This window comes from Etheostoma spectabile, chromosome 2 (assembly GCF_008692095.1).
Source record: "Etheostoma spectabile isolate EspeVRDwgs_2016 chromosome 2, UIUC_Espe_1.0, whole genome shotgun sequence".
NCBI lineage: Eukaryota > Metazoa > Chordata > Actinopteri > Perciformes > Percidae > Etheostoma > Etheostoma spectabile.
In genome coordinates, this window is record NC_045734.1 from 7,171,104 (window position 1) to 7,193,780 (window position 22,677).

A 22,677-nucleotide genomic window follows, 5' to 3' on the forward strand; every position below is an offset into this window, starting at 1 on the left:
TCATCTCATTCGAATCAAGACCAAAATTCCTCTGCAAAGACAGCTTTATGTTAAACTGTATGCTCACATTCAGTATAAAAGGGAAACCTGTTTTATCAGCACAAAGATTAGGCTGTTATGCATTAACCAACCAGACAGGAGCTGACATGAAATATGTTAACAATTACCAGACAAGGAGAGAATAAACCCAACAAAGGCCTAAGTCAGTTTCAGTCGGTAAATATTAACATATTTATTATAGCCAGTAAGCTAATTTATACCATTTACCATCTCAATGCTACCTTTCCCCCATTTTTAAGTACTTGTGTATCTGTCTCCTATTACGCCCTTTTTTTATGGATCTCCTAGTTACATTCCCAAGAGCAGTAAATAACACCAAACAGAGTGGGCACCTTAACCCAGCAGGCTGTCATTGGATTGACTGCAGAGTAAAGGAGGAGCAAACTGCACCCATTCATAAGGAGAGGAGGACAGCCTGGTAGGCCACTGCACAGTCTGCGCTGCACACACCCATTCTGTAGGCTACTACTGTAAGTACAGCAGAAACATGGCTGTGCTCGGGAGTTACTCGGCACCTTTGCTTGGAATCAGCATCTTCATCGCTGCTCTGACCTACATCACCTACAAGCTGCTCAGCGGTTACCTGGACAAATGGTTCACCATGAAGCCTATTCCTCAGGCCGACGGAACGTATATCTTTATTGGAAATGCATTCCAGTTCAAATACAATGCAGGAGGTAAAAAAACACACACACAAAAAAACAGGATGCTACAGGAGCGTTTTAAATTGCTTAAATGAATGAATGAATGTATTTTCTACTTAATGCGGCATTACTTAGATTTCTTTTCTTTGCTTCAGATTTCTTTCAGCAAATTATGGACTTCACCCGTGACTTCGCGAGTGCTCCTCTATTTAAACTCTGGATAGGACCAATCCCATTTGTGATCCTGTTTCATCCTGAAACGGTTGAGGTAACGTTGCAGCCTCTTATAAGTTACCATATGGCAGGTGGTGGCAAGCATTTAAAGCACGCAGAGTGTTTTACGCGGAGTGACGCAGCGCACCGCGCGGAGAACAATGAAGGGCAGAACCGAAGCCCTGGCTCTACAGTTCGTCACAGAGCCTGTTTTTAAACAGTCAGATGACGGATCACCTGTTCAACTGACTTTACCAGTTTCGAAAACTGAGGCTAGACTGTCCTGCTATTATTTCACACGTGTGAACTATAACCACAGACACTTGACTTGTTCATCCGGGCAGTGCGCGTAGCTGAAAATGAATATTAAACATATGTTTGGCGTTATTTGAAACGAAGTGGAAACACTGCTGTATGAACCTGCCAAATTGATTAATTTACTTCCTTACACTTGCATGCACATGCCTTTTCTTACACAACAAAACACACACACACACAACACACACACCACACACACACACACACACACACACACACACAACACACACAAAAACCCACACAACACACACCACACACACACACACCACACACACACACACACACAAATAGCCTATACACACTTAATACATACAGTTATATAATATATATAAATACATACACACAACATGATACATACGTATACATACATAATTAATATATTATAATATATATATTATATAACACACACACATATATATATATTTATATATACAGTCACACACACACATATATATGTATATACACACACACACAACACCAACACATTATATAATTTATAATAAAGTCACACACACACATATATATGTATATACACACACACACACACACATATATACATATATATATATATATGTGTGTGTGTATATACATATATATATATATATATATATATATACACATACAGTATATACTGTATATATAATTTCAGCAACCAAATAGAAGTAAAAAAAAAATGGTTTCAACAGTCAAAGTGTCTCGATAACTCAAGCAGTGAAGCACTTCCATGCGTGTAAACCCACTCACACAGTTATTGATGCAGAGGTTGCTGCACTACAGCTAAACTTAGCCAAACAAGTCAAGTTTGTTGACCTTCTGTTTTTTGGCTACAGTATGTGACCTGTTTAGGACACCTGTGCATTGCATGTTTACACACTGCCACTGTTCTGCTAATTGTCACCATTCTTGCTATAACTTTGCTGTTCAATTGTTGGCTCTTTCGTACATTTTTGTTTTGCTATTGTTTGTAGACGGTTCTGACCAACGCTGTTCACATGGAGAAATCCTATGCGTACAAATTCCTCCACCCTTGGCTCGGAACTGGCCTTCTTACTAGGTATTTGCTCTCCTCTGCTTACTCTTAAAAGAATGTCAGTGTTGATCTGAAAAGTAAAAAAAAAAAATACATAATCCAGGCATAGTCAAAAATCTTTTTTTGTTGAAAAAACATGCAAATAGATCATAGCTGTGTCCCAGATGCATACTAATAGTTTGTAGTGTTTTCACATTGAAAAAATTACAACAGCAATTCATTTCCCTTTGAAATTTTGGCCTGCTCTTGGATAAATAAGGGGCCACCACAATCTATATGGTTTATTCTCAAGGAATCTTGGGTAATAAGTTCCTTATTCAACCCCAAGGTGGCACAATAAGAAAGCACACCTATGTGTCTGAGAAGGAAAGGGACCATCTGGGTACCACTGATGTGTTCAGTAAACTCTCAGTCAGTTGCAGTGGAAAAACTGGGCTGATGGAGGAGTTTGGGGGGGATGTCTTGGGGTCAAACATAATGTAGCTTTGTTACTAATAAAACACTCTTAAATAACACCATTCACTAAAAAAAAAAATTAAAACAAGCAGCTGAGGAAACGCTCTCATAAATCCCATCACTTTACAGTGAGGACATACCAGAGGAAAGATCATAAATAGATACAAACTATTACATTGTATATCAAAACATACACCGATAAGTAAAACAGGCTAACATGCATAAATAGACACATACAAACAGATATATGAATAGAGAGATACATAAAACTAAAGTAAAAGCCAGATTAAAAAGGTAGGTCTTTAGTTTGCTTTTAACCTGTTTTTAAGATACTGTTACAAACTAGGCTTAGGCTTTTAACTAGTCTCACTTTGCCAGACCCTCCTCAACAGCGCTGCAAAGGAGGGTCTGGCCAGTCCACACAACATTCTGGGATGGGTGAAAAACCTGCTCTGGTTTTTTGGCATTTCTTTAAACCAATCACAATCGTCTTGGGTGAAGCTAAGCGCCGGAGGGAGCAATGGTGCTGCTGCAAAATCGCCTCATGAAGGAAGTTGTTTTGGTGGAACATGCGTACGTTCAAAATATGTTTTAGTCGTGCAACAGAAAACTCAGATTGGACAGCTAGCTGTCTGGATTTACCCTGCAGAGATCTGAGGAGCAGTTAACCATTGTCCTCAGAAATCCACCGGGGTATAGAATGCCAACACAAAGAAGGCAACAAGTAAGGGACTTCCAGACAAAAATGAGGCACGTACGGCGGATCTTCCGGCTCCACCTGAACAAACCCGGAAATGAAACGTCGTCAATATAGACTGGCTTGTAACACTAGGTAGTTCACACACAATGCTATCAAAAGACTAATGAATGTATTTAATTAATAAGAAAAATAAGATGTGGTGAAGTTATATGGGAGGGGTCAGTGGTTTGTGGCTGGTTGTTTGTAACATTTGTAAAAACCTAAATTAAAAAAGCAAAGGTGTGGATGCCAGGAGGACATGTTGAGGATGCCCAGCCAGGGGGAACTGAGCCTGGGAGAGCAGCCTGGTTGTCCAGCCAGACGGGTGGGCCAGCAATGGGGCTGCCTGATTGGAGGAAAATATACAATATGGGATAATGTTCTTGAATATTGCAATAACGAGTTACTTGCGATAAATAAAAACTCAAAATTGTACACAGTTCTGCATATCCGCTGCTTTAAGTATTCTGCTAAAATACAACACATGCTTGTTGAATTTACAACAAATGAAAGGAATTTAATTTCCAACATTCTTTTACTGCGTCAGTTAATATTGTGATGATAAAATATGTATATATATATATATATATATACTGTATATATATATTTATTGTACAGCCCTAGCTGACAAATTACCTTATTACGGACCAAAGTGTTTCCCGAAATATTAAAGGAAAAATCTTGACCTGATTTTTGAAATAAGAATTGCTGATTACATTTTGTATGAAGAATATTTTCAGGTCTTGTGTTCTCTCTCACCCTTTAACTCTCTTTTATACCGTCTTCTTTTGGTTAGCACTGGCCTTAAGTGGCGTCAGCGGCGGAAGATGTTAACGCCCACCTTCCACTTCTCCATCCTGACGGACTTCCTGGAAGTTATGAACGAGCAGGCCGAGATCCTGGTGGAGAAGCTGGAGAAGCAGGTGGGGAAGGGTCCATTTGACTGTTTCAGCCACATAACCTTGTGTGCCCTGGACATCATCTGTGGTGAGGATTAGATCCATTGAATTTGAACTTGTGCATGAATGGTTGAACCATTTGCCCTGTGTTTGGGCATGGCAAACATTAACTTATTGGTATTGAAAGATGTCAAACAATGTCTTTTTCAGAAACTGCAATGGGGAAAAAAATCTATGCCCAGAGTAATTCTGACTCAGAGTATGTTAAGTGCGTGTACAAGTGAGTTCTTTTGATGTTCTTTTTTAATCACACAAATACAGTAATACCGGAATAACTATCTGAACAATTATTTCATGTTTTTTATTTTTTTGTCCCTAGAATGAGTGACATTGTCAGCCGCAGACAGAGGAGTCCTTGGTTATGGCCTGACTTTGTGTACAACTACTTTGGTGAGGGTCGGAAGCATGACAAGACCCTCAAGATCCTGCACTCCTTCACATACAAAGTGAGTAAAGGAGCCAGTGGTTTTAAAATCAGTGGATGTTTTCCGCATTTATTACAATAAAATGAAGCAGAACCCACAATCAGCTTCAACTTTGCTTTTGTCTCAGGTGATACACGAAAGAATGGAGAATATTTCCTTAGATGAATCAGACAGCGACTCGGACAAGGGCACGAAGAAAAGACGAGTATTTCTGGACATGCTCTTGAAGACCAAATACGAGGATGGCAGCAAAATGAGCCATCAGGATATTCAGGAAGAAGTGGACACCTTTATGTTTGAGGTTGGTAATGACAGTTGTAGAAATACAACTCACAATTATTTATTCATTTCTCCTCACATACACCTGCACATTCCTCTGGTATTATGATAAGGAGTATTTCATAAATTAGCGTCTCTAGCAGTGGGAGGAAATACGACACACAGGGGCGTTTTGCGTCCCCTAATCCTAGTCTCGCTTTGCCAGACCTTCCTCCGTTCCTCCACAGCGCTGCAGAGGAGGGTCTGGCTAGTCCACACAGCATTCCGTGATGGGAGAAAAACACGCTCTGGTTTATTGGCATTTCTTTAAACCAATCACAATCGTCTTGGGTGGCGCAAAGCGGTGCTGCTGCAAAATAGCCTCGGGAAGGAATTGTTTTGGTGGAACATGTGTACGCTCAAAAGTTATTTTAGTCGTGCAACAGAAAACTCAGATTGGACAGATAGTCTAGCTAGCTGTCTGGATTTACCCTGCAGAGATCTGAGGAGCAGTTAACCGTAGTCCTCAGAAATGCCAACACAAAGAAAGTGGAAGGTGATGGACATCCGAAAACGGACATACAAAAAGAATGACATCCAATGCTCGCATACTTCTTCTTAACTTACTTCCTGCCCTGCTCCCATCATAAGTACTAAGGCCGCTAGAGGGTGCCGTCAAACAATAAACACAAATATGAGTCATTATTGCAAATATGAGTCATTATTGCTAGTTGAACAAAACAACTAATTGGACTTTTTTCAGGGGAGGACAGTCTCTTTCAGACAATTTGTAGAATACTAACAAAAACAACAACCAGCTGTATGGTATTTAAATCATAACTGACTGTTTCATGTCTTGTGTTAATGTCTGTATATTGTGGTACACCCACAAAGAAAAGAAATACAAATGGCAGTGTATGAGTAAAAAAAATACTTAAAGCTGCACTATTCAATATCTTTAACCTAACATTGTGGAGCAATTAGCTGCTAAGGAACCAGATATTTCTTTCAGAAGTTGGTGGAGACCAAAATATATTATACTTACATTTGCAGGGGAATCCAGAAACCCAACACCAAATGAATGCTACTATTGCTCTGTGTCTGCTGAATGTGTACTGCAAATAGGCAGAAATTTGCACATTCACCCTAATAACTTAATAACTTTCTCTCATTTTTGAGTTTGAAGCTTTTTCCTCTGGCCCCAAGTGGCCCTAAAACCCCTACACCAATTAATGCAGCTTTACCATTGTAAATAATGTGTTGTTTTTCTGTATTTTACTGCCCTCCTTACTGCACGCAGGGACATGATACTACAGCAGCCTCGATGAACTGGATCATACATCTGCTGGGCTCCCACCCAGAGGCGCACAGGAAAGTTCAACAAGAGCTTCAGGAGATCTTTGGTAACTGTAACATGCCCTCTCCCGTCACCACACGCCATCTCTCTTTCATGACATCATTTGTTTTTTAGACTCAGTTTTTGCTAATTTGTTCTTTCCAAGCCAACTGGGAAAGTCCGGAGAAAATACATAGAGAAAAATTGAAATATTGGATTAACCATGCATTTTTTCCCCCATTCCATTAAGGAACTAGATGGCCTTGTAGCAACAACACATGCTAAGTTTGCACCGGTTTAAGGATCCAAACTTGTCCTTAAGCATAGCATTTACTTTTCAATGTGAAAACTTTAATTACAGTACCTTACTTAACCTAGTTAAATCATGAACATCTTCTGGTAATCATTTTTTATTAATTCTCAATTGCCTGTTAAAACGATTGCAGTATATCCTCTTGACTCTTGAATATCTTGAAGAATACATACAACACGATCATTGGGTGTGCCACTTTGAAACAATCCACTGCTATCCAAAGCTTATCTACTATAGAAGGTTGCCAAGTGGGCCCTATGTCAATGATATAGAAGTAGGTGAAAGTGTGACTGCAGGAAATTGCTGAACAATCTCATTAACAACTGTCTGACTTCATCTGTATTTTGTTCTGAGGAGTTTGACAGTGTTTCCTGTTTAATTTGCTAAGGTACATCTGACCGGCCCGTAAACATGGAGGACCTGAAGAAGCTCAAATACCTGGAGTGTGTAATCAAGGAGGCGCTGCGACTGTTTCCCTCTGTGCCTTTTTTTGCCCGCAGCATTGGTGAAGACTGCCACATCAGTGAGTTACAGATGAACGATGACACTTGAAGGAAACTTTTCTCCGCTAAGTGCAAATCCCTTAAGGCAGTGGGATTTATTAGCAGCCAAGGGAGGCCAGGCTCTGTCATTTTCCTTTGAAAAATGGGTTTCTTTGTCACTTAACATTTATTGTAGGTTGTGGTTGGAGCCGCCTATTCGCCGAGTATCTTCAAAGTGATAACACAAGGCCCCTGTGGATTGTAAAGTGTGGTAGAGAGATAGTTTTTGTGCTAAAAGAAGGAATGGCACTGTGCGAGAGATGATCATAAGTCTGGTAATAAAAAGCCAAGAAGAAGTTTTTGGATTTAAAAAGAAGTAGTTTGTATAGGAGCACAGTACGGGAGCTAGTGTGGGAGTAAAGTATAGCAAGCCTGAAATCGCACCATTCAAATCGTAGCAACTTTGTGGAAATGAGTGTTAGCATGTTTTCTAGTCTTGCTAATTTAAATGCTTTTATTTGTTTGTTTTGTTCAGATTTTTTGATTTTTTGGGGCATTTACACGTTTTATGGATAGGACAGCTAGATATGAAAGGGGAAGGGAGAGGGGAAAGACATGCAGGAAATCTTACTCAAACCCTGGACCTTCTGCGTCGAGGCATACACCTCTTTATGTGTGAGCCTGCTCTATCAACTGAGCTAAACTGGCCACACAGCTACTGTTCTTTTGGTAAACCATACATCTAGCAGCTGTTGATTTGCATCCATCCATCCATCCATCAATCCATCCATCCATCCATCCATCCATCCATCCATCCATCCATCCATCCATCCATCTTTGTCCGCTTATCCGGTATCGGGTCGCGGGGGCAGCAGCTCCAGTAGGGGACCCCCAAACTTCCCTTTCCCGAGCCACATTAACCAGCTACGACTGGGAGATCCCGACGCGTTCCTAGGTGAGGTTGGAGATATAATCTCTCCACCTAGTCCTGGTTCTAGTCCCCGAGGCCTCCTCTAAGCTGGACGTGCCTGGAACACCTTCCTAGGGAGGCGCCCAGGAGGCATCCTTACCAGATGCCCGAACCACCATAATTGGCTCCTTTCAACGCAAAGGAGCAGCGGCTCTACTCCGAGCTCCTCACGGAGGACTGAGCTTCTCACCTTATCTCTAACGGAGACTCCAGCCACCCTCCTGAGGAAACCCATTATTGCCCACATGTGCGTTGAAGTCCCCCAGCAGAACTATGGAGTCCCCTACTGGAGCCCCACACTCTTGTTTGGTGAATATGCACAAAGAACAATCAGGTGGTGGGCCCGTGGGCTGTGCCCGGCCGGGCTCCGTGGAAAACCCTTCCTCCAGGTACTCGCTGACGAGCCCTCCGTCTTGGCCTGGCTCCAGACGGTGGCCCCGGGCTTCCTCTGGGCACGGTCACTCCCTCTCTACCTCGTTCACTCATACAGGGTTTTTGAGCCATTCTTTTTCTGGCCCCTCACCTGACACCACTTTGCCATTGGAGACCTTATCAGGAGCACACAGCTCCAGACAACAGAGCCCTCAGGTTTATAGGGACACACAAACCTCTCCACCACAACAAGGTGATGGTTCACGGAGAACCATCACCTTGTTAAAAAACTTAACTACCATTAATACTAGATTGTACTTGTTTACAGAGCAAATGGTTTCTTTTTGCATAAATATTTTGAGTCCAACACAAACTTAATATTAAAGGACATTTCAGGTTTATTAAATCTTAGGTGTTTTTTCATGGTTCTGGCTTTAATTCAGAAAATATTACGTAACAGTGAACTCTCCGATTGAGTTCTTGGTATCTCGGTACCAAGTCTGAAACGTGTATTGATTTGGACATTGCACTTTGTTTTGGTGATTCACCTTCAACCCAGCAAATAATTTCAATGTTATCCGAATCCTTGTGATAATAAAATGATGGCCAAAGTACAACAATGATAAAAACGTAATACACTAGATATAATCTTTAAACTAAGCATTTAAGCCTTTTGTTTTAGTACTTGAACACCTCCTATATGGCTGTAACGTTTTCTAACGGCTTAAGGTGAGGCAGTAAATTTCATAATCTCATGTAAAACAAAACATGTTTAGTAATGGGCAGACACCATGAAATCTGACAGTAACTATGTTTTTTTCTTCTTACAACTGTAGATGGTTTCAAGGTGCCCAAAGGTGCCAATGCCATCATCATTACCTACTCTCTCCACCGTGACCAGCGGTACTTCCCTGACCCTGAGGAGTTCAGGCCTGAGCGCTTCCTGCCTGAGAATTCAGTGGGAAGGCCTCCGTATGCGTACATCCCCTTCTCCGCTGGACTCCGCAACTGTATCGGTAAGAACAGGACAGGTTTCATTTGTAGTTTACTGGACCTGTCTCAATGCATACTTTCCTGAGTTTCTTTAAAGACACTTTCCAGATAACCTGTGTGTGTGTGTGTGTGTGTGTGTAATCTGCTATAGGTCAACGTTTTGCACTTATGGAAGAAAAGGTGATCTTGGCGTACATTCTGCGTAACTTTAGCGTTGAAGCGTGTCAGACTCGTGAAGAGCTGCGGCCGTTAGGAGAACTCATCCTGCGACCAGAGAAGGGCATCGTGATCAAACTGGAAAAGAGGAAACCCCCAACCTCATCAAACTAGCAGCTGCTCCGGTTCATAGAAGCTATTTTCTAAATTCCCGTTCCTTTGTGGCCTTCATTTACAGAACATCCTGCCCAATTCTAATAGTGGTGGATACTGTGATTGTTTCTAAATACCCTTAGGGAGAGTAAAGACGATGGTTGAAAATGAACTTTTTCGTCCACCAGCCTAATGGCTAGTGAATGTTTAAATTTTACCAGCCAATCAATAGATGAGCATTGATTTTTTTTGGTCTACCAGCCACTGATATTTTACCAGCATTTGGCAAGTAGATGGTGCTAGTTTTGAACCCTGGTAGTGACCATGGTGTTTAAACTTAAAGTTTAGAATCTACTCATCATTATGTTCATAATTACCAAATAATAACATAAAAATAGAACCACATGAAAATATATTGAGATGTATTTTCAACATTGTTAGTTTTAGAGAAATAACTACTGTAGATGATGCACTATTCTGGGTCCGATTAGCAACAACTCTGCACTATTGTTGTATCACAAGAATTAAAAAAAAGAAAAATGCAAATATGTTATTTTGGTAATGAAATGCTGTAAACAGCTTTCAGAGTAAGTGCGTTAAGTAAGTAAGTTAGCTTAAGAAAAGGATCTCGTCATTAACTCAGTGACATGAATGATGTTACTTTCATTCTTTGCAATACCTTACAATGTTTTATTTTTTTAATTTTGAAGAAAAAGTGTGTGTTATATAGATGAATATGAGACATTTTGTGCAGAGCAGGGCTTAATAACAAACAATTTTACATACAGTATTCATTACATTTACAAGAAAGACACGCCTTTCATTTGTGCAGCATTTCCTCTGACTGTTCATTTTCAAACATCTAGCTGCAGTTTTTGCTTGAATGACCTTATACTCAGCTACTACAGTTTGTTTATTAATGTATGTTTGATAGATCATTTACGTACAGTACTGTGTATCTTTCTGAATTTTTTCTTGTGTAAGTCCAACTGGGAAGGGCAGTTTATGTAACTGAAGGAGTGTGATGTTAAAAAAAGATGATACTCACACTTGTATTTCCAATTCAATCTAAAAGCTATGTTCAGTGACATAGAATAAATTCCAAACCAACTCCCAGAATCCCGAAGCCTGACAACAGTTGACTTATAAAGCTGCCATTTATGATGTGTTAGCAAAAATAAAAATGCAGACGTACTGTACACATCCAGCAGACACAGAACAGCCGTTTCCTAACATTGGACTTCTCACTGGACTGAATGCAATGCCTGGGTCTAAATAGATCTTAACCTGGATTGTTCTGCCATTTCATGATAGGAAGGTAGTTTACATTTGCTGCTGTGTTTTTATATGGCTTGATAGTTGATATGGTCTGTGAGACCCAAGTATACAGTCTGTGTGTAGCCACAGAACCAAAACAATTAGCTGAAAGAGGCTAAACTCTATGCTGACCATCAGTGCTGTTGGGTATTCATCTTGTTCTCTGCAGTACGGGTCGTCCTCTCTCATTATAAAGGCTTTTGATTAATTGTTAATATACAACTATGTTGCTCTGAGAGATACTCCAATAAGTGGCGTATTGCTGCTCCACAAAGTGGAGACAGAGTGCTTATGAATAACAGTTAAAAAAAAAAGTCAAAATCTATGCTGCAGATGATGGGATGTCCTGACTGTTAGTGTCTAGAAAGGATCAAACTCCCAAAAACACTGGATCTTACATTTCCCAGAATGCAACTGGATGACGATTTTCAACAGATCCTACCGGCCTGGTTAACACACACAGTTTTTAAACTCCACACCCCCTCAGTTGAAATCTCAAGGCGTATCTAAGATAACCCTAATAACATCACTATGACATTATCCGGGTCGTTTTCTCAGACTTGAGGAGGCTCCTACAGAGCCACAAAAGACATCATACTGTACGAATGTTTTCACAGGTAGAGTAGTTCTCTTCATGGCAAGTATTCTGATCTTCATCATAGTGTTGGAGTAGTCCTTCAGTGCAAAAGTCTTAAGGTCGAAAATATGGGTTCGTATATGGAACAAAACTACTCACACAACTCTGAAGATTTGGTAAAACTGACCACTCATCTCCCTGCAGGATGAAACTCTTGTGAGAAAGAATCCATTCATGATCATACTGAGCATAACTCTTTAGCCACTGAATCACATTGAGGTCAGAAGGATCTATTGTAGCAAATTAGTAATCATAGTATGACACAGTTACAAATTACCCCATCCATAATGTCAGAAGATGATTTAACTGGCATGGCTACAAGGGTCATTGCCCACAATGACATGACTGATGATGAGTTGCGTGCCCTTCTCCAATGCTATTATTTAAATTATCGATCACATTTCTAATCAATGGTTGGATAGAGCTGAGGCGCCTGAGCAGCAAAGTAGGAAGAGTACATTTATCTTAGGATCTCTAATACGGATAAAGGAGCTATTCATCAGATTCTGCGGCTACAGTAGGTTTAATTCAGGGCATTATGCATGTGCTAAGATAGTTTTCTAATGGTGAAGCATTTATTTCTACAAAATACTGAATGTTCATAGTGCCAAGGATCTGAACATTAATCTATAAAACGTGTGGATGGTACCAGAATTATTTTCCCATGCTAGAATTATTATAGTATTATAATTATTTTCTCGATACAGTTTGTCAGTCACTTATGAGTGGATTTTTTTTTTACTCGCCGTGTTGCTTTGATGGTCAAGTGTTCGTTTCGTGAAATGTTTGTTATGGAGGGAAAAATAAGAAATTGAAAAAAAAGCTGAGGGCGCACTAGACTGGCCCCAATCGGTCTGTTGAAGGTGCCTCAACTCTCCCAAGCCTGCTTTATTTTACTGTGTATTGCAGTTATGTAACCGTTTTATGTAACCGGTTTCAATAACAACTCACTTACTTGCAGCCACAAGAAAGCTTCATGTGTACAGTGTGGTAGTATCATTTCTAAAGCAACAAATGGAAGAGAGTAATTAACAACAGTAGCAGTAATTCCGAATTTTTCAACATAGTACAAGGCACCAGATCGTTTTGCAATTGACTCTTTAATCTGTGCAGATTTAGCAGTTGGCAGGAATGCTAAGGAAAGTTTGCAGCCTCTTCAAAGTCTGTGTTAACTTTCAGATTCCAAAACAAATACTGCATAAAGCACCGAAGCACTGGGTGTCAGGTCCTCCCATGGGGTCAAGAAATGATTAAGGAGAAGGAAAAAAGAAAGAAAAACAAACAAATATTTTTAAGGTTTTTCCTATAACGATCACTTTATTAGTGTATAATCCTAGATAGTTTGTCCTCTTTCGCCATTTTAAAATCATTCTTATGAAACCGTTAGGGAAGGGAAATCAATAAACTGCTTACGGCTCACAGACAGATTCATAGCCAGGGTATACTGTGTAAACATATTTTTTTTTTTAATAAAATCATTCCATTTAATAATTCCAAGTAGATCCTCCACCCGAGATAATAAAAAAAAAAAATCTTCTTCATGCTTAAATCGTTCATTTTCTAAATATTCATTTAAAAATGATGGTATAAAAGCAGTTATTGTTCTGTTCATATGAAAAACATAGAGACTTATAAGAATATCTAAAAAAAGGATAAATTCATGTCATTGTAGTGTTACCCATACAGCCACAGCTGTTGCTTTTCTGCTAACCATGTACTGTGTTACATTCTTTTAAGACAATTCAGCAGACACATGTGAAATACTATGAAATAACGACAAAGTCAACATGGAAGACTTCAATCAGTGTCAGCTAGTTCCATCCGAGACACACATTCGCCCTTGGGCTCTGTGATGAAATTGGATGAAACTACTTTAAGGCATCAAATGATGATAGATTTCCCATTGCGCTTTCAAAACTGAAGTTTTGTTGAATGGAATTATGAAATAGTGGGACTCCACAGAGACACAAAGAAACCATATGCTCTAAGGACACAAGAGAGAGAGTAAGTAGCACTGGGTTATAAAATGACCGTCAATAAAATTGTTCTGCTTTATAATAAGGTGTGGTTTAAACTGATGTCCAGAGAGAGGCAGCAGTGTATGCTTTTTCTGAATGTGTGCAAGGAGAGGATTACATATCCAGCATGGCTTGTTTTGTGTACATCACAAAACAACTCATGAGTGTTATTCACCCTGGTAAATGTACTGCTCTTATATAGTGATTTTCTAGTCTTCACAACTACTCAAAGCCCTGTAACATAGCAAAGGAACCATTTACACACTGTGGCCGAGGCTGCTGTACAAGGTGCCACCTGCTCATCAGATAAACGCACACACACATTCACACTCTGATGGGAACAGCATCAGGGGCAACCTGGGGTTCAGTGTCTTGCCCAAGGACACTTCGACATGGAACTGCAGGGCCAGGCATCGAACCACCAACCTTCCGATTGGCAGGCGACCGCTCCAGCACTGAGCCACAGCCGCCACAATTTTTTAAATTCACCCTGTTAAGTGTTACTGGCTGCTCTATGTCTTATCCTATTAAACAGAATGTCTTTTTCCAGGAATCATCATCCACCTAGACGCATGTGAACAGACATTTTCGGAACTTAAGATTGTTTAAGGAGAATTTATGGCGTTTAATATGACTTGTATGCATTTGCATTTTTGCTGCGTTTTACTTTTTTTTCTATCCACTTTCTTTATACGCCATATATATTTTTGTTCTTTTTATTTATTTATTTTTATTTACTTTTTCTATTCTTATCCTTTCTCTTTTTGTTGTTGTTGATGCCCGCTACCTGGGGTGAAAATGAAAAAATAACCCTTGATTAAAATAAAATAAATAAATAACGTGAGTTGCTGAGTGTTGTGCAGTGTGTGTGTGTGTGTGTGTGTGTGTGTGTGTGTGTGTGTGTGTGTGTGTGTGTGTGTGTGTGTGTGTGTGTAAAACAGTGAGTGTGGGGGATGGAAGAACAGCACAAACAGCAGAACGTATCTGAATGCCCGGCAGATACAGAGTGATGTGAGTGACAGCTGTATTCAGCATGCGTACAGTTTATTGCCTGTGAGTCTTAGATGTTCAGTGTTTTGACACTTGAGTGACACATGATAAATGTGCAATGTCCCTTTAAATGGTTAATTTAACACATGTTGCAGTTTTAGGAACATCGTAGCTCATGATGCAAGATCACTGCACATAAAGTGTCAATTCTCTAATACTGTTTTTAAGTGAACTTCAAAACTCTAGACATTGATTTGCATACAACAAGATCAATCTGACCATGAGACAAACATTATGTAAACAAAAAAAGAAGCAACCCGCTGGCTGTCATTTGCAAATGGCTGCATAGCTGTCTCTACAAACTTAAGTCATCTTGAAGTAGCAGAGCTGGAATGACTCGTTGGATTTTCTTTATTATGAAGCTGTACAGAATGAATTCATTCTCTATCTCACATCCTGCAAAATCAAATACAAACATTACAAAACAGATAAAGCTGGTGATTTTTTACATTTTTTGGATTGTTGGAAACCCATGAAAAGACAAAAAACTAAACAATGAATTGAACGTTCAAGAAATTTGAACTTTTGTTCAAACATGTGTAAAAAATAACTAAGTATTCAAACTTTGTGCAACGGATCGTTTGAAGTAGTTTGACTTGTGGTCAAGAGGGTACGTAGGGCGCTGTTTTGATTCACTTTCACTACCAATTCATTTGAAGAAATAGCGTTTCTTTTTTTTTAATTTTGCATTTTGGCCCTTTGTTTGACAGGACAGCTTAGACATGAAAGGGGGGGGGGGGAAATGAGACGCAGCAAAGGGCCGCAGGTCGTGTTGAACCCCGAGCCGCTGCGGTGAGAACTGAGCCTCTGTACAGGGGGCGCATGCTCTACCAGGTGAGCCACCGAGGCGCCCCTAGTTTTTTTTGTTATTCTAATGGGATTTTGTTGACATTGAAGATTCCAGCCTTGTCGTTTAAAAGAACGAAATAGGCTAATTCAGTAATTTACTGTAGTGTAGGGACAATTAAGCCATTGGTGGGAAATGGACATTGAAATGACCAATGGATATCTTGAAATGGCAATTTCGAAATGGAAAGAAAAGTCTCCTACAATCCACTTGATCAGCAAAAAACCAAACTGATGTTTTTTTGTAGGGTAAATTATTCATGTTTTTTATTATTATTATTGTTATTATTATTGGGCTTTAAAAACCCGGTCTTAAATGTCAGCATACATATTCCCACAAATAATCTCTGTTAATGACCCATTTAGATCAATAGGGTAGGTGAAAGCTGCCCCAGGAGACTATTTGAAGGTGTAGCTAGGACTGTGTAGCATTTATATATACACACATCTCTTTTATGTTTTATAGACCTCGCTGGCCCAAAGAGCACAGAGACCAGTGCTGAGGAAGAGAGGATGTGACAGTATCACTGGATCTGACTGAGCACCATGCTGGAGCTTCACAACACATTGCTATGTCTGTTGGGTTGCTTTTAGTCACTCTCCTGCACACATGCATGCACACACTCCTAGTTAAACCACCCACTTGTTTTGAGCCCCTCTCCCTTTGACTCTCTTCTCTCTACCAGTCTTGATTCAGTCTATTTTCACATCAAATGAATGCCCCTATTAGACACCAAACCCAAAGCTCAGAATTGGTTCATCCAATATGGAAGGAGGCAAGGAGATGTGGATGGAGACAGTGAAGGAGAAAGAGAAAAAGAAATAGTTAAAAAGAAAGTGACTGCGGTTAGATGGAGGGAATCCAAAGAGGGTATTAGGCGGAGTGAAAGCGTGAGAGCAGAAGTCTGAAGGAAGGACGAATCAGTGAAACACAATGATCACCCAAACTAGATAATATGAACTATCAGCTGAAGATTAAACAGTCGCAGCAAAAAAATGATTTCTTGGGGATGAAATAAACCCATTTGCTTGTCATCTTTACTGTTCCCATAGAAACATGTGAGCCAGTTAGCAACAAACTTTGAGGTGGAAGGGTGTGCAATGCTCAAGGCGCCAAGGCCATGCATACTTCAGTTGCTTTGAAGTACACGATGCTTAATCTCACAGCTAAATTGTTTGAAATGTAGGTCGTGGCTCCAATTTTACTACAGTGGGGGTAAGACTTAAAAAGCAGACACAGCTCAATGTATCAGTACTTAGTCCCTCCTGCACCTTATATTTTTATATAAAACAGAATTATTTTTCTACATTCATTTCTCATAAAGAAGAAGAGTGTCCGGACACGCTTCGTATTAACTTTCAATTATAAGTAGCCGCAGGTAAACAAAGGTCTTCGATTGGGGTAAAAACAATTTGTTGAAGCTGCTGATGAAAAAGGATCAGGTACTTTGATGAAATGCTTGTGCACCTAAATGTGAAAGCATTTTTTTTTAACACCTGTTTATTTATTAGATCATATAATATGGTGCTACATTGTAAATTTAAAGGCATTGTGGTCTTGTATGGATATTGAGGGTTATATGTTCATATTAGATGTGTGTGTTTGTGGCTCCACAAATGGACGTCAGTCAAAGACACATCAACTCCATCCCCCACAACCTTTCCATTCACACATGACATGTGCAGTGTACAATGGAAACAGTAGAAGTCCATTCCCATGACTTAATAATTCCCATAACTGAAACAACAATTAGGGGCTAGTAAGTGTGGAGCTGTGGTGTCGGCTGTCTTGATTTTTGTATTCTCAGAACCAAATGAAGATTCAGAATCAAGTTCATTCGGCAAGTACAGCATGCCCATGCAAGGAATTTGATTCTAGCTCTCAGTAGCTCTAAATCTTTCAAAGAGTTAGAAGAAAAAACATACATCAAGGAAACAGTTATATGGCTAAACAAAGATGACAAAGCTACTAATGGTAAGTGGATAGCATTAACACCGAGCTTTTATCCAGAGCTCTTCACAATTTATGCCTCTCGTTCTCACGCACGCATGCACGCACGCACGCACACGCACACACACACACAGGGGCCCTGTTGCATGCAGCTGGTGCCCTTCTAGCTTTTTACGCCCCTCCCCACAGACAGACTTTGCTCTGAAGACTATATCATATGATTCTATTAACTTCATACTAATCAAAACCTTCAGTGACCCCCATGTCTTGTATGGAAGCATCTACATTCACTGTGGTTTTCGGCACATTTGTTTAGGTTCCTCTAATTTTGTCACATACCTGAAAACAAATTCCACCAACCTTGGTCGTGTGGCTTAAAAACTGTCTGTACATCTCTTTGTGACAAAAATGTATGTACGCATACAGTACATGATGGTGTGTACTGCTACAACACAATGCAGGCTTACCATACGGGCATGAACAGGACTGCTAGTGGGATAACAAGGCTAGTTTGATTGTGCAATAGCATGTGGAATGAAAGAAAAAAGTAATCAGAACTGTGTTTGAAATGTCGTCCAAGTACTGCTTCAAAAGCTCAGTCAGTGTAGCCATCAGACAAACCTACCATGCCGCTGAATACAGACAAGGACAAATATAGAGGGACATCTGATAAGGGACCTCTGTCTGTTTCTGTCTTCCACTAAAGTAGGGAGAAATTGCATGGACCGAGATAAAGCAAAGGTTTGTACATGCTTCTCAAAGTCTGCTCCTTATCAAACTCTCCATGACTGGCTTCTCCACGAGCCCCCGGGGTGCCCAGCGGGCTGAAGAAAGAGGGAAAGAAAGGGATGAACTGCATGCAGAATGGATAGTGCTGCATTAAACATTGCCCTGAACTGGAGAGCAGTTGTGTAATTACCATTTTGAGGGCAGAGGAGTTAGTTCAAAGAAGCAAAGTGTCCTAATAATTAGCGGGGCTTGACACGCACAAGAGGGCCAAGGTTAAAGCAGGACTCAATCCTAAGCAGCTCCAGCTCCATATATGAGGAAAACTTGGAGTGATCATTCAAGTATCACAAAGAAAAACTCCACTCCTCTTCCCTCCAACACATTCTTGTCCAAAAGATGAATTATTATCTCCAAAGATGGATATCTAAAACTTCAGCTTCAGGGTCCTTCTAACAGTGACTTTGTTTTTCTTTAATCACACAGCTTGAGTAAGAATAACTGGTCCGCTCCCATCGTGTTAGACGTCCCGTCCTCCAGCTCTGTTTAGCTTACTTACATTGTTGCCAGTCTGTGGTGGACCTCGGAAAGGTTCCGTGGTACTTCTACTAAGTCACTGAATCCATTCTGTTTTTCTTGCCTGTATTTGAAAGGATGAGCCGGGTAAGTAAAACCTCCACACACACACACACACACACACACACACACACACACACAACACATCACACACACACACACACACACACACACACACACACACACACACACACACACACACACACACACACACACACACACACACACACACACACACACACACAAGTGTGGTCACATATCTTTGTGGGGACCAGTCATTGACATAATGCATTCCCTAGCCCCTACCCTAACCTAACCATCAAACCTAAATGCCTAACCTAACCCTCACCCTCACCCTAACCATAACCTAACTCTAACCCTATCCTAAAACCAAGTTTATTCCTCAAACAGCCCTTTAAAGTGTGTGGGGAACAGCATTTGTCCCCACAAAGCTGTAAGGACCCAAAGTATACTGTATTCCCAGTTTTTGGTCCCCACAAATGTATGTTAAACCTAATACACACCACACACACACACACACACACACACACACACACTGCTGCATGTCTCCAGGATGGGTCAAAACTGCAAAACTGCCTGATCAAACAACCAAAACTCCCATGGAAGATTTTCTTCTGGCAGCTATGTTTTGGCCAAAGATGTTCTGTGCATGACGGGGAAGAAAATGCGTCCTGTTGATTTGGATTGAAGCTGACTTGTGTGTATTGGTCATGCTTTGTCCATCCTCACCTTGTGTGGACAAAATCAGAGTTAACATAATTGAAGTCGTTTGACCCACAAGGCATTCCTCATTTCAAGTTACTCCACTTGCAAATAATATCATTGAGACATTATTAGAAGCTATTATTATATAAAAGAATTAGGCATGTTGAGATGATTAAAAATGCTCTGTCTGCTTATCCGCACAAACAATGTGCCAACTAAATAAATTTTACCTTGAGTTAAACTACCCCATTCCTAACCCATGCCCATCTCCAGTTCTCATTCCAGTGCCTTCCCGTAAAAGGCAATGATTTATACTGAATCCCAGTCGTTCACATATTAACCCTCTGAGGGCTAAGGACATTTTCACACATCTAAATTTACCTTTTTAAGGTATTTGCACATAAATTACCCCTACGTGTTTCATATCAAAATGTTCAGAACAAACTCAGCTTTCCGTATAGTGAAACCCAATTTTTTTTCTAGAGCCGGATGTCACTCTTTTCGGCCGGAAGTCTGTTACCTTACGCATTCTTTGTGTTGGAATTGTGAACTCCGGGGGACTTATCAGGACCATGGCTAACTGCTCCTCAGATCTCTGCAGGGTAAATCCAGCCTGCTAGCTAGACTATCTGTCCAATCTGAGTTTCTGTTGCACAACTAAAACAATTTTGGAACGTACACGTTCCACCAAAACAAGTTCCTTTCCAAGGCGATTATGCACCGTGGCTCTGCCCGGTGCTTAGCGCCGTCCAAGACAATTGTGATTGGTTTAAAGAAATGCCAATAAACCAGAGCGTGTTTTTCTCCCATCCCGGAATGCTGTGTGGACTAGCCAAATATGATTTGGGTATCATGACTGATGGTTTTCGCCTGCTTGGACCAGGTTAAAAACGCCTCACACAAGACCTAAACTCATTCCTTGTCACGCCTGACTCATACTGTTATAATCACAGCATAGGCAAATGCTGAACTCATACTGTATGTATTCCTGATATTTTTAAAATTCAATTCCCGACTCTGAGTCATGCATTTTAAGCCACATTATGTCCCATTAATTCCGTGCAGTCGTGAGTTATTCTATTCTAAATATATCAGTCTTCCTTTGTACTACAGTGTGGCTTCATGGTGAACTTCCCCTATTTGAAATGTCATTTCACCCTGACTATGTTTTGATGTTGTCATAATTTAATTATGTCAAAACACATTAAAATCTTTGCTCCCATATAGTTTTCATTGATTGTTTTTGCCCACTCTACTTAATTGCATAATCTCTTTAATGCAATTCTGCTTTATTCACGCTCAACATTATGTCATCATTTTTTTCAGATTATGTTGTCATTAAATTAAGATCTTGCTATTGCCTTAATTAAAGATAATTAAATTGCCTCAATTAAAGATGCCAAAGACCTCCATCGTTACCATGAATATCAATACTATGCTTCAATCCTATTCAACAACAGCCGTATTGAAGCCTTAAGTTTGGCAATACAGTCGTCTCCGTGTTGTTTTTCGGGTGTGACGATGTTTATGGTTGCCACGGCGCTGCCCAACGCTTGGGAAGCGAGTCTTGCTTAACTTTGACGAAGTGGGGTGGCCAGATAGCTCAGTTGGTAGAGGTATACTCCTCGACGCAGTGGGCCCGGATTCGACTTTGACCTGCGGCCCTTTGCTTAATGTCGTTCCCCCCTCTCTCTCCCCTTTCATGTCTTCAGCTGTCCTGTCAAAATAAAGGCCAAAAATGCCCCAAAAATATCTTAAAATAAAACTTTGACGAAGTTAAAAACACAGTGAGAGGGTCAAAGTTCAAGATTAAAACACAGACAACACCAAAAACAAGTTCACTGCTGTTTATATGTACACAGTGCCATGGAGACACATTGCTAAGCCTCTGTTATTTACAGTCTATGACTACAGACAGAACACAAGGTGCAAAGTGAAAATAGACTAAAGAAAGTAGAATAAATGATTGTGCGCATTAGCACCTCAAATTGAAATGCACTCACGTGTACATAACGTGCTGGTTGTAATTCTTTTCCACAACACAAGCCGTTGTCACGTGACAAGGCTAAAGTTATGATGACACACATGCTCTTTACTCAGGATGACCTCACTTTCCAATAAGACTGCCGGGCTCCACAGAAATCATTCGTGATGTGATACACATCTCCACAGTCAGCCAGTCAATCAAGTGTTGTGCTTTAAGGTCAGCCATTCCTCCCATACTGAGAACACACAACTATTATGTTTCATACGCAGAATTGAAAAGCAAGCATTAAGCAAACACAGATGCTCAGACTCAACAACAATAAATCCCTAATGGGATACCGGATTAAAGAAAGTCTATTTATAAAACTATTCAACCGCTGTTATTCAGCACTTTATTGAGTCAATAAGCGCTGAAGAGAGTTATGGAGAAGCAATGTATTCCAAAAAATGTGAATTAGACAGCTGGCTGCTTTGATCTGTGTGCTTTGATGAAGTGAGACTTCGGGAGAGCCTAAAATTAGCAACACAACAGATTGGTCCTCCAGTTCTCCTGCACTAAATACATAAACAACGCACAAGCTTCAAGATGTACTGACATACATATCTGTGGATATGATTTTCTTTTTGATTTGCTTGAAAGTTTGAGGAATTTTAAAAGCATTAAAGCCTTTGAAAGAATAAACAGAGTCAAGAAAGAGTTACGGAGCAACCTTTCCTTTTTACTTTAAACCAGGGAGTTTTTAATTTGATCTAATCAGTGATGGCATCGGAATATGTTTTGTGAAATGAGCAAATTTTCATAACATGAAAGGATTATGTGGAGGAGTTATGACTTGAATTGCTGTAGAGTGGAATAACTAATGAAAATAGGAGCCCCACTGCACTGCTTGTGCACACTTTCACATTTCGTTTTCAGTTTTCTCATCTTTTCATTTACAGAGGTTTTTTTTTTTTTATGGCAATTTAA

The 22,677-nt window shown here is 40.2% G+C and overlaps 1 protein-coding gene across 1 annotated transcript; it reads left to right on the forward strand.

Annotated features, from left to right (window-relative positions):
* The first annotated feature begins 445 nt into the window (after nucleotides 1-445).
* cyp4v2a (cytochrome P450, family 4, subfamily V, member 2a) lies at nucleotides 446-10,906 on the forward strand. Its single transcript, XM_032535839.1, has 11 exons — nucleotides 446-737; nucleotides 860-972; nucleotides 2,204-2,289; nucleotides 4,257-4,447; nucleotides 4,570-4,639; nucleotides 4,739-4,865; nucleotides 4,972-5,145; nucleotides 6,403-6,505; nucleotides 7,140-7,274; nucleotides 9,412-9,591; nucleotides 9,720-10,906. The coding sequence occupies exons 1-11, from the start codon at nucleotides 548-550 to the stop codon at nucleotides 9,896-9,898; spliced, it is 1,548 nt and encodes a 515-aa protein (XP_032391730.1). The 5' UTR covers nucleotides 446-547; the 3' UTR covers nucleotides 9,899-10,906.
* Nucleotides 10,907-22,677: the final 11,771 nt, after the last annotated feature.

Excerpts from the sequence above, each read along its gene's own strand:
- cyp4v2a (XM_032535839.1), top strand. The coding sequence starts at position 548 with ATGGCTGTGCTCGGGAGTTACTCGGCACCTTTGCTTGGAATCAGCATC. Across the intron at positions 4,866-4,971 it reads TGCACTCCTTCACATACAAA|GTGATACACGAAAGAATGGA; the intron begins GTGAGTAAAGGA and ends CTTTTGTCTCAG. Across the intron at positions 7,275-9,411 it reads TGGTGAAGACTGCCACATCA|ATGGTTTCAAGGTGCCCAAA; the intron begins GTGAGTTACAGA and ends TTACAACTGTAG.